The sequence below is a fragment of the Camelina sativa genome, chromosome 9 (assembly GCF_000633955.1).
Source record: "Camelina sativa cultivar DH55 chromosome 9, Cs, whole genome shotgun sequence".
In the NCBI taxonomy this organism is placed as follows: domain Eukaryota; kingdom Viridiplantae; phylum Streptophyta; class Magnoliopsida; order Brassicales; family Brassicaceae; genus Camelina; species Camelina sativa.
The window spans coordinates 5,894,020-5,907,080 of record NC_025693.1 but is presented as its reverse complement, the minus strand read 5'-3'; the positions used below and the strand labels follow the sequence as shown (position 1 = coordinate 5,907,080).

Below are 13,061 nucleotides of genomic sequence, written 5' to 3'. Positions count from 1 at the left end.
ATAGCTGTTGTCGAATCGGTACCAGCACTTAGAGGCAGGATGACCTGGTTTTCCACATATTTGACAAATCACCTTGGTAAGTCCACCACCTTCTTGTGAGATTTGCTGATGAAAGCCTCGACCTTTTGTTGTGAAGTTGTTCTACCACCACGATTATTTCCACCACGTGAGCTACCTCTTCCTATGTTATTGTTGTTGTAGTGACCAGAAGCATTTGGACCAAAGGTGTTAAACGCCATGTGTGGAGAGACCTCTGTGCCATTACTGTAGCTTGCAAGACGGTCAGAGAAGCTAGTGAGCCTTGAAATCACAGCATCCAAGGTTAGAGTGGGTTGAGTGTCCACATATCCTTCTACAGAGGTTTTGATAGGCTCATATTCTCTATCTAAACCTTTGAGAGTAGCAAAGATCTTCATTTGTTCGCTAACAGGACTACCAACAGAGGCAAGTTTCTCACACACTCTTTTGATTTCTCTAAGATAATCTTTCATGGACTTGTCTAACTTTTCAACTGTCTGAAGCTTGTGTTGCGGTTCAAAAAGTCTAGAAGCTGATACCTTGTTGAAATGCTGAGCCAGAGCAGACCAGAGTTCTTGAGCAGTAGTAGTGTGAACGACATCGCGAAGGATATCTTCGGAGAGAGATCCAAGCAACCAGGCTCGAACAACTTGATCTGCTCGATGCCATGACAGGAAGTCAGGATTCGAGACATAACCCACTTGACCATCGATAGCAGGAACTGGAATAGACGCTAGTGGTTGAGCGAAAGCACCATTTACAAAGCCGAGAAGATTTTGACCAGAGAGAAAAGACTCGAACTGGGATTTCCAAAGGAGATAGTTCTTCTCAGTTAATTGCACAGTGACACAATTTGAGATGTGAAGAGCAGGAGGAGAATAAAGTTGAATCATTTGATCCATGGCTCTGATACCATAAAGAATGAGCTCAGCGGCTCTTAGGTAAGAAACATTTCTCTCTTTATTTTCCTTAAGTCATTAGGTTACATCACTAGTCTTTATATAGACTTTACAAAATTAGGGTTTTTCCCATGAGACAGCTCATACATCACATGAGTCTAGACAATCAAATCTATTCTTGAGTTGTATTGGCTCCGTACGGTCAATTGTTCTCTTTGCTTTGCTGACTCTGTTGTCGTCTGTTTGTGCAGGTGGAACAGACCGTTGAAGGCTTGAAGAAGCTTGAATAGTTGTAGGCTTTTCAATCTTGCATTGGGCTAAGAGAGGCTTGTTGGGCTTGACGATAATGGGCTTGTTTGAGGTAGAGCCCATTACCGTTTTAATCACATCATCCTGTAAGACACTCTCTTCGATCTCTTCGTCTTCCTTCTTTACTTTCGTGTTTGCTCGATCCCACTTCTGACCAGATTTACTTTCGATCTTGACTGAAGGAACCGGAGCTGAGTTCTTGACTGAAGGAACCGGAGCTGTTGAGTTCTTGCTGATAGTATTACTAAAGATTCGTCAACGTCAATATTAATTTATGTTATCATGTTGCAAGTAGCACTGATATAATATAACACAAAAACCGAAGTCGGACAAAGTACTATTACCAAACATTGATTTGCACTCACTCCACCTCAGTTGCTATCCACAAACCGCCATGAGTTCCAGGTTAGAAGGACACGAGCATCGTGTATCCTACTTTTACAATGGTGATCGTTTGGAATGTGATGCTTGCGATCGATTGCACGATGGTCGCTACTCATGCGGCGAATGCAAGTTTAATATCCACTCCAAATGTGCATTTGTGTTGAAGACAAAAGAGATATGCGACCACCCTTTTCATGTTGGACATTGTCTTAGGCTTCTCACGACCGGAGCTCCTGATCACACTGACCCAAAATGCCATCTATGCGGTAAAAACACCAAGTGCCTTCTTTATCATTGCTCTGACTCTGATTGCAAACTCAATTTGGACATTGGTTGCATAGTTGATCACATAACTTCCCCGTTCCATTTTTATATGCCGTGGCAGGGCCGGCGCAAGTTATATTGCTGCCTGAAGCAAAGAAATTTTTTTTCCATTGCTAAACAAAGAAAACAAAATATTTTTATAAAAAATGCACCAGGTAGAATCGAACCCCTCAACTACTAAACGTATATGGATGTTTATACCACTGTACCACACGAGTCATTAATGATATGATGCCCCTAAATTAAATTATAAGTATCTGCTGCCTAAAGCCCTAGCTTTACCAGCTTTAGCTCCGGGCCGTGCCTGCGTGGCACCACCATCCTCTACAATTCTGTTATTTTAGATCACTACGTATATGCGACTTTTGTAACGAATCTGGCGGACAAGGCTATCTCTGCCTTCGATGCGGGTTGGTGATTCATGAGCAATGTGTCTCTGTATTTGACTTAACAGAGATCACTCACCCTTCTCATGTCAGACACCCTCTTAAGCTTCTCACCAATGGAGCTCCAAGTTACACAAAGCCAACATGTCATATATGTGGTGAAGACATTGGGAATTTACTTTATCATTGTGATATTTGTATGTTCAGCTTGGATATGGGTTGTGCGATTAGAAAACCCCTACTAGTTGCTCTTCAAAATTTGAAGGTCCATGAGCATACACTCACACTCATGCCAAAATTTATCTCCTTTGTTTGTGATGCTTGTGGGACAGATGGCGAAGACGTTCCTTACGTCTGTGTTCAATGTGATTTCATAATCTTCCATCAATACTGTACTCGTTTACCACGTGTCATCCATGTTAATCACCATGACCACCGCGTTTCCTTCAAGAATCCTCTTGGACCTGGAGAATGGAGATGTGGAGTTTGTTGGGAAGAGATTGATTGGTCATATGGAGCTTATTCTTGTTCTATTTGTCCTAATTCTGCTATTCATTCGCTATGTGCAACAAGGAATGACGTGTGGGATGGGGAAGAGCTTGATGGAGTACCTGAAGAAGTTGAAGATATTGAGCCATTCAAGAGGAATGATGATAACACAATCACACATTTCACTCATGAACATAACCTCATGAGCCTCAGCAAAGACGGTGAAGAAAGCAGCTTCTGTGGAGCATGTATTCATCCCATCGGTTCTTACACATTCTACAAGTGTTCAGAGTCAGATTGCAGTTTCATTCTCCATGAAACGTGTGCTAATCTTTTTAAAAAGAAGCGACATTTCCTGAGCCCAAAACCTCTTCATCTTGGTCTACTCAATAACAACAATAGTGACAACCCAAGAAATTGTAGCGCTTGTCTTCTAGTTTGCTGTGTATGATGGGATGTTTGACTTACTATGCAGTTCCATTTCAGTGCCTTTTATCCATGGAAGTCATCCTCATCCTTTATTCTACCTTAAACTAGTAGGCAGTCACTTTAAAACATGCCAGGGTTGTGGCATCAACAATAATAAAGTCGTCCTATGTTGTGTCAAGTGCAATTTTTTTTTTTGGTTTTTCGTTGCGCCACTCTGCCATTAACAGTAAGTCTAGCAAGATATGATGATCATCCACTCAGTCTTTGTTACGGTGAAAAGGCAAGTGACAAGTATTGGTGTGATATTTGCGAAAGAGAAACAAATCCAGAGACTTCGTTCTATACTTGCAAAGATTGTGGTGTGACTCTACATATACTATGTGTACTTGGGGATATCAGGTATGCGAAACCAGGAGGAAAGATTTGTAAGGGGGTTGAACTGCTACCTAACAATAGATCTACACGACCAATTTGCAATAGCTGTCATTTTCGTTGCCAAGGTACCTTCATTGTTACAGTTTTTGACAAAGTCAAAGATTCTGGCAAGGTCGAGTTCTACTGTTCTTATTGTTTCGAATCTCGCCCGCTCCCTCTTATTTATCCGACTATCAGACCATATGTCCTCCAGGGGAATTAAGAAGTTAGAACCCGGATCCAATTTTACGTATTGACAATTCAAATTTTCATATTTTTGTTTTATCTCGATGTTCATGGTATACGTGAAGTTAACAGTACTCATACATTAACATAAATCAAGTGGTACAGCATACGACCAATTAAGCTAACTTTTCTAACATTACCATTCCATTTTCTTACAACTCACTATAACTTTGCACCATGTTATTGTTTAATTAAAAACACTGAAACGTCTAGCAAAAGTGAATTTAAGAATCCTATGATTTACCTCTAACTCTACTCTCCCCCATAATTCTCATCGATAATCTGATTTACCAGAGTAAAAAAAGAAGACTAATCATATATGTTAATGAATGTCCTTACAGTTTTCTTCTCTCCATTAGACTATTCTCTTCCATAAACAAATTAAAGAACAGCTCCGAGAACAAAATTAACAAAGAGTGTAGAAGTTGGAGTGAGAGACTATTATTTTCCTCAAAATAACTATATTACCCGTGAGGCCGTGAAGAAGCATTTTTGTGAGCAGATGCTTCAAGATAAGTTTTTTCCGCATCATCCAATCTGTCTTGAAACATTGTCCACTCTCTCCTACATCTCTCTCTCACCTGAAAACACGAATAAAGATACGAGGTATATACATTTATAAACACAAGAGAATCCCAACCTATAACGGATAGTAACAAGGATGAAAAAAAAGACTAGGGGATTTGTTGTATTATTCATTCTAATTGCATCGGTATTTACCCCTTCCCATGGTTGTTTCCCACGCTCTGGTTGTCCCTGTCAAGATTTCAGAAGCACAAAGAATAAACAGGATGATTAGCAATCCTGTTTTATGCATTTACAACACAGGCTAATGTAGTGAATATACAATTCAGAATGGGAATGCGTCATACCGCATCAAAATATAATTTTAAACTTTCTTATAATTAACATCTGTGTAGGCTTTGAGCTTGAGAAGTGTGACTATATGATAAACACAACTACTATATTTTCAATAGAGTTCTGTAATATAATTTCCAAAGGCAGTCCACAAAATTATAGACTAATATGGATTTGAAAGCATACTTGATTTCCTAGTGATGGAACACCTTGATGAATAATCCATTGAGAATCTACAACTCCAATTCTCTCGTGTGCATTCTGTTAAGGCAAGTAAGATTAATGAGGATATAATATACGAGTGTACAGAACCCATGAGAGAGGGATCTAGATGCGTCTGTCCAAAGGAAGTTAAGTTGCAGACCTGAACACATTTCCGAACGGCAAAGTCTAGACCCCATCCATGAACCAAATCGTTCTGCGGGTTACAAGGTAACAATTANGTAAGATTAATGAGGATATAATATACGAGTGTACAGAACCCATGAGAGAGGGATCTAGATGGGTCTGTCCAAAGGAAGTTAAGTTGCAGACCTGAACACATTTCCGAACGGCAAAGTCTAGACCCCATCCATGAACCAAATCGTTCTGCGGGTTACAAGGTAACAATTACAATTTGCTGAAGACAGTGATTTTTGAATCACTTAAAGAGAGAAGAACAATAATTTGGTTCCATTACATACCTGAATCATATGCCACACACAGCGCCATGCATTGCGTGAGAAAACAGGAGCCATAATCTCTACAAATCTGATTTTGGTTTCAATAGCAAGATTGATGAGACTATTTACTTTCTAGGTAAATCCCTTTTGCTAAGTTCATTTATAATGATATAGATAAGTAAAATAGCATACGCTGCACAAGGAGGTAAATTTGGATCAGAGCACCAACCATTCCTCTCTTCAGCATGCCTGCAAGAACATATGATATGATATGAGAGGAGATATGGTGTAAGTGTCGACCACTGTATATGATTAATCAAAGCGGAAGCAATTTAGAAACTTCATTATATATTTCTAACTTGTGAACTTCAGTGTCGTCTCTTTTCTTTGTCATCTCCCATGTAAGCCCTTCATATGGCTCTAACCCAGGCTGTGAGATTTCCAAACCATGTTTCTTCACCACTGCCAAATATCTGTCAAAGATAATTTAGTCTTCAGAACCTGAAATAGCTATTAAAAGGAAGTCCAAGCTTCAAAAAAAAAAAAACATACTTCTCCGAATCAAAGTGTTCAACGCCAAGATCCTCGTCCCATATGAAGATATAATCATAGGGGGCAACTACGTCAGGATGAAGAAACCGCTTGGCGTACCACCTTCAGGGAAAATTCATAGATATTTTTTAAGTAAACCTTTCACTACATAGACACTCCTACTTAGTTAAGTAGCCACTAACCATTTAGTTTGTTTACGAATGCTCACATGAATAGCTCGCTTGGACCATTCAAACACTTCCCATTCACTAGCCCGGCCATCATAGTGAAACAGCATTATAGAGAAGTTATCTGAGAACTGAGAAACGTAAAGTCAAGAAATGAGAAAATAAAAAGAAGGAAAGAAGAAGAAGAAGAAGAAGAAGAAGTAAAGGTGAGGCAGGATACCTTCTTCAACACAGTGTCTATATTTTTCCTTTGATCATAACCAACCGTAAATGTAACTAGATACCTCTGCTTGGTTGTTAAATCCTGTATCATCATGACATACAAACAAAAATGTGACATGATCTTGAAACCATTCTCTAATAAATAAATTAAAAAGCCAGTAGATTACCTCTTTAGGGTCACCCCACAACCGACGGAGGTATAAATCTGATTCAGGTGTGACTATATCTGGAGGTAGCCTCTCAGCACCACGGGGGTTAGTAGGAACCCATATCTACAATAACTCGAAAGTGTTCTATCATCAACATTTTTTTATTAAAAATAAGCAGTGAAACAGAGAGAATGAATCACACAAAACCTTAGTGTCATTATAGTTAAAGGGAGGGTCAGGGATGTCCTTCTTGAGTTTGAGACCTTTTGTGGAAGACCAAGAACCAAATAGTCTTTGTCTTGATATGTCAGAGTATTTATCCTCAATGTATGCAAGATCAATCGAAGGGAACAATGTGGATGGAAGATTCATCTAACACAATTATCAAAAAAAATAAGGAGATCACAATAATTAAGCTGACACCAAGAAGGTGAAGATTTGTACATGAATGTTACCTTAGTTAAGGTCAAGGTAGGAAAAGTAATACCCATAAGGAAACCAACAATAACCCCGAAGAGGGATGTTAGTAGAAGCCTCATCATGTGACTGGGTCTTCTCATGTTTCCACTGTATACGATTTGGAAAGAGAATTGTATACGATTTGAAAAGTTTCGTAGACAAAATTCATATATATATAATATAATTCGGCCAAAGCGCCGATTAAAACCTTAGAATTGTTGTGGGTCGATAGGTATTTTGGTTGAATCGGAGGGAAGATTGAAAAACCAAGAAGAAGAGAGAAATTGCAAAATGCAAATATTCAAGAGACAAGCTCGAAGGAAGAAGAAGAAGTATTGCCTTGATCAGAAAGAAGTTGAAGTTGCAGTATTTTTTTTTTGGTCGTTTTGAAAATAAAGGGTAAGGCCCAAAGATAGGAAGCCCAATAAGCAAACCAACTCAGGAAGTCGTGACTCGTGCGTGAGGTTGCCAACACCACAGAACACATGTCGGGGTGTGGGGGGAGATGGAATCGTGAAGATACGTCGTAGACACGTTGATGTCAGTCATCACCGATCTGGTTGTCAACCCGAAGGAGCTCCAAATCCACCGGATGACCGGAGCCACCGTTAGAAACGCCAAGCCAAGTTGCCCCCCACCCCTTCTAACAGATGAAAACATCTTCAAATAATCCCAAACGTCTCGTTGTATTTAAATCTGCAAATCTCTAAACTGTATAATGTCAAAACTCAAAAAGTATTTTTTAATTTTTACAGCAATGGAAAAATGTTAAACAACTCATAAAATAAAGAACAATATTCGGGTTTGATAATCGAAACCGTAAAAAAAAATCACTTTTTCAGTTTAGTTATTGATGATTTTAGGCTAAATCAAACATAAGCACAATAATTATCAAAAGAAAATACAAATCACATTGTTCATAACAAATTTATTCTAAATCAAATTCCAAATTTAAAATGAGCTTTAAAAAAGAACGAGAAGTAAGAGAAATAAAAAAGAACAAATAAGAAAGGAAAAAATAATAAAAAATAAATGAAGAGGAATACTGTAAGTGCAGAAGAAAAACAGAACAAATGGTATGGTAAATAGTAATCTAAAAAATATTAAAAGAAAAATAAAAATATATATTTTTTAATCAAAAACAAGCATCTTCGATCCATGATACACACGTACGAACATGAATACATGAACATGAATACATGAACATGAATTGTTGGAAATTTCAGTAACCACTACAAATACATGGTACTTATATGATGATTATAAAAGATAAGCAACTATAGATGTTGAGTACAACATCTCTTTACAGACCATATTTGCTCAGCAATTTGATCTCGAACAATTTCCATATAGGCTCTTTCAGCTGTTGATTTTAGCTCTGTGATAACGAGTTCAATCATAATTTGACAATGCATTTCCTTCCACACATACTATAATATATACATACTCAAAAATCATGTTTAGTTTTAATATAGTTTATCGTATATGCATTAAAATTTAATAAATAATTATAAACAAAACATATATACCTTTCCTTCAGTGTCGATTCCTGATGCAGTGGTCGATTTGCCTTTGTTTCTTGAAAGACCGCCACGCCGTGATGATTCACTAGTCTCTCGGAACTTGCCATAATCCAAGTATCTTCTAAAGATCAAAATAAAATACATATATTAACAAAACAAAACACAAGACCTTAAGGAAAACATAAAAAGCATATAATTTTTTTTTAACCTTTGTCTTTGGATCATAGGGAATTTTTTTCTATAGTCGATGGCTTCTTGTGCTGAATACTATTTATAGTTGTATTTTATAAGACTTAAATTATTAAACAATTCATGAGGTAAATATGAGATGAGTTTGAACTTGATATTGACTATGTACGAATTGTTTAAAATATAAGTTGTGAAACTGGTTGAATCAAAAGATAGATTTGTTTAGAAGAGTTTTGACGTTATCATGTACTTTTTATAGTTATGTTGAATTTGAACGTTATCATCAACGTTTTTACAATTTATTAGAATTTTCAATAAATTATTTTTTATTACAATTTATTAGACTTTTGCATAAATTATTTTTTATAAATAATAATTTTTTTTTTTTCCGATTTGTTCCACACCAAATTTAGAGAGGAACAAAGTTATTTTGTGATTCGTAAAAAAAAAAAGAACGCATGTGGAGCCATGTTTCAGAATTTAGAAAATATGATACTTGTAAATGGCAACAAAAATGAAGAACAAGGAAAAACAATATTAAGCTAAAAAACCAAAGAGAAAGAAAAACACTTTCAGGCCCGAACATCGAAAAACCTCCATCGACTACCCTTTCTGGCGCCGGCAGTGCTTTGTCTCGCCGGCATCAGGAGATCCTTCATCCTGTTCACCTCTATGCCAGTTTCTTTTTGTTTAATTTCTTTTCCATGCATTTCTTTCTCACTTTTTAAGTTTTTATCACTCCTCTAAAATCCTTTTGAAAGCACAAAATCTGGCTAGTTCCCCACTCAATGGTTGGAGATGGTTTTCGGTAAACCTCAACAACCCCTTTATGTGTCCAGACCCCATTACGGCGGATCAAAAATCCACGATTGTTTACAAGTTCCTGTAACATCTGCAAACCATAATCTCGGTTTGAGAGGTGCATCGGTCGATGCAAGGTCAATTTTCGCGAGTTGACTTGAGTTAAACGCCCGTTTTGTTGCGTTTTGGATTAGGAAACCCTTGAGATCGTGTTTTTAAAGGAGATTTTATCGTCCTTAGTCGAGTTTAGCCGCTTTTTAGAGAGAAAATAATAGAGAAACTGATCTTGTGAGCTTTTTGGAATTTTCTAGTTTTTTCCTGAGATATTTTGCCTGTGGAGTGGAGATCTGTAGCTGGGTTTGTGTTAGGACCTTGCTAAGAGGGTGTTTTCATTGGGTTTAGGGTCAGAATCTTCTTTGGCAAAGGTGAGTGCATGACCATGGCTTATCTAAGTTTGAGATTTCTCTGATTTTTGTGTTTATGTGTTATGTGGTTGATTCCTTGGCTTGTTAGAACGTTTTTGAGTCACATGGGGCTTTCTGAGGCTTCTTAGTGGCATTAGATTGAGATTGATGTGTTTAGGAACAAAGATCTGGCAAGGAGCTTTGGGGAAGACGATGCTTGACATGTGCATCGATCGATGCACTATGTGTGTCGGTCCACGATAAGACCTAGGAGCATCAGTTGATGCCAAGTGGAGGTGTCGATCGATGCAATTAGAGATTTTGCGAATGTCGAGCATGCATCAATCGATGCAGTGTTGGTGTCGGTCGATGCAATCGAGTCTTGCATCGGTCGATGCAGGCTTGCGTCGGTCGATGCAACCCCATTCAGTGTCGGTCGATGCAGTTTCCTGGTTTGTTTGTTGATTGTTGTTGGTTGGTTAGAGTTATCTCAATTGCTTGTGTGTGTAGCCCAGCAGATGGGAGGATTGCTTCACTTAGTGTTTATGACAATACTCATGCATCTCAATTTGTGTTTGTGGTGCAGGTAAAGGCAAAGTGTGATCGTGGAATCTAGGCGATGAAGAGGAGGATGTTCTAGTGGCTCGTTGATGTGTTGTTTGGCTTCTATTAGGTTGCTAAAGTTGAGTCATTAGAATATTGCTAGGTTGCTGGTTTGATGTTTTATGACTCTGTTGGTTGAATTATTACTGTTATTGATTTATTGGTTTACTAATTATTAGTTTATTGGTTAATGGTATCTTTTGGTTATTTCCGTTGTATGGTCTGGTTGTGGTTAGGTGGCTAGTGGGTATGAGATCACTAGCTAAATAAAATTATAAAAAAAAAACGGGTCGGGTCATTTCAGTTTTGATTTGGAGCTTCATGACCGCTTGAGATTTGCTTTTTCCCTGGTTTCGTCGATGGCAGGAGAGATCCCTCCTGGACCATCGGATGCGCCTTGCCAGGAGGCGGCGCACTGCGAGATTTTCTCCAGGGTCATTGATGTAACCCCGGACGACGGCCGTGACTCACGAACTTACAGACGAGACTGGAACTGAAGGAATCGGATCTGAACGGCTCCAACAAACAATCGGAACATATGGAAGAAGTTCACGAGGAGATGCTCAACTCGTTAGACTCTTGGTACGATGAAGATAGAGGTGGAAGAGGTTCACGAGGAGATGCTCGACTCGTTAGTCTCTCGGTTGATGAAGGTCGAAGGTGGATCGATGTAGCGACACGCAAGGGATGGATCTCCTTGTGATACGACTAAGCTAGAAGGTTACGAACCCAGTTTGTGAAGCTTCTAGAGTTTTGTTTCAATCGCTGAAAACGAGAGAGAAAGGAACAACCTTGATTTTTATCACTAGTCTGCCTTTACATTTTTGGGTCTAGGTCCTTTAAATAGGCTAGCCATTACAAGGGAACTCCCAAAACCTAAACACGTGGCTAAAATAAAAACGCAGCGTCTAGAACAAGTTTTTAAAAGATAATGGTCACAAAGGAAAGAAAAACAAAAGATAGGATGGGCACGTGATCGGGAGTGGTCCACGGTCGTGACCATGCACTAGGGTTTGTAGCCTCGTTAAAACCTCTTTGGTAAACCCATTGGGACAAACCCAAGGTAGGAAAAAGAGTACCATTCCCCCTAATCACTTGGAGGTCTTCACCCTTCTGTAATGGTGAAGACCGAGAAAGGAACCTCGGTCGGCCATCCGGCGGCTTGAATGGCTCCATGCTCGAACTCCTCTTGATCTCGGACGAATTCTTGGACAAAGATGAGACACTTCTTTTTGGCGGCCGTGGCTGCTGTTCGGCTCCTTGTGGTAGCTTTGGGCATTAAATTTGGTGCAAGGGTCGATGGCCGTCTTGATCCGGTCGCGGCCGCGTCCGCATCTTCCTGTTCGGTTCCGTCTTGGTACACGTCTTGGTCCTGGCCGTCGTCCCAGGTTCCATCATTCCCTCCCTCTTGAAAAGGTTTTGCCCTCAAAACATCTTCCTCGGTACCTGCGTCAAACGGGGCCAAGTTAGAAACGTTGAACGATGTCAATGTCAGGTACTCACCTGGTAGTTCGAGGCGGTAGGCGTTGTCGTTGATCCTCTTGAGCACTCGGAACGGTCCATCTCCGCGTGAGCTCAGCTTGTCTTCCCTCTTCAATGGGAACCGTTCTAGACGCAAATGTAACCACACCAAGTCGCCCTCCTTGTAAACCATGGTCTTGCAGCCTTTATTGGCCGTCCGCGCATAATGTTTGGTTTGTTTCTCGATGCTTGCCTTTACGTCCGCATGAATCTTCTTCACGAGCTCGGCCTTGCTTTCTCCGTCCTGGTTCATTACTTCACTGGGTGGTAAAGGTAGCACGTCCATTGGGGTAAGAGGTTTAAAACCATATGCGACTTCGAACGGCGACTTCTTAGTGGTGCGGTGAACGGCCAGGTTGTAAGCGAACTCCACCAAAGGCAGGCACTCAACCCAATTTCTTCTGTTTCCGCTTACAGTGGTCTGTAGCTGATGTTCATATATTTTACCATATTTTCCCTTAGTTTATTCACATCTTTTGCATCTTTTGCTATCCATTTAGGCCATTATTGTGTAGCTTTAGCACTAATCATGCATTAGAGTTTAGTTGCATTGCATTTGCATCTTTTCATGCATATTCAGGTGATTTTGGAGTTTAAGGAGCATGGAAGCAATGCTGAGGAGAAGTGAGCCAATCATGAAGGAAAAGCAAGAGAGTTAAGGCTGAAGAACCAAGGTCCAGAGTCCAACTCGACCACACACTCGACCGTGTGCTGAGGAGGACTCGACCAAATGGAGAATGCACGAGAGAAGCCAGCTCGACCTGCCACTCGACCGAGCACAGGTCGAGTTGACCGAGCCGTTGACTATTTTGTCTTTTAGTGTTTTTTAGGGCTTCCACCTCCTCTCCTATATAAAGCCTTGTACCTGCAGCCACCAAGGTGTGCAACTTTTTAGAGAGTCAGAAACCTAGTTTTTACTTTTTAAGGAATTATTTCCTTTGTCTTTTTATTTTCTTAGATTTTGTATCCTTTTTAAGAAAACTCTTAGATTCTTCAATATTGTTGGTTCCATAACTTTCAATATATTAAGAATTTGGGTTTGATTCCTTTTGC

At 39.5% G+C, this 13,061-nt stretch overlaps 1 protein-coding gene and 1 pseudogene across 1 annotated transcript; one reads left to right on the top strand and one right to left on the bottom strand.

The window, feature by feature from the left end:
• Nucleotides 527–3,763, top strand: LOC104715047 (annotated as a pseudogene).
• Nucleotides 4,195–7,338, bottom strand: LOC104710581. Its single transcript, XM_019229748.1, has 14 exons — nt 7,176–7,338; nt 6,964–7,075; nt 6,716–6,880; nt 6,527–6,631; nt 6,358–6,441; nt 6,153–6,268; nt 5,971–6,072; nt 5,778–5,891; nt 5,611–5,667; nt 5,440–5,506; nt 5,291–5,344; nt 4,943–5,017; nt 4,619–4,654; nt 4,195–4,479 (listed from the first exon to the last, which is right to left on the bottom strand). The coding sequence occupies exons 2-14, from the start codon at nt 7,066–7,068 to the stop codon at nt 4,363–4,365; spliced, it is 1,197 nt and encodes a 398-aa protein (XP_019085293.1). The 5' UTR covers nt 7,069–7,075; nt 7,176–7,338; the 3' UTR covers nt 4,195–4,362.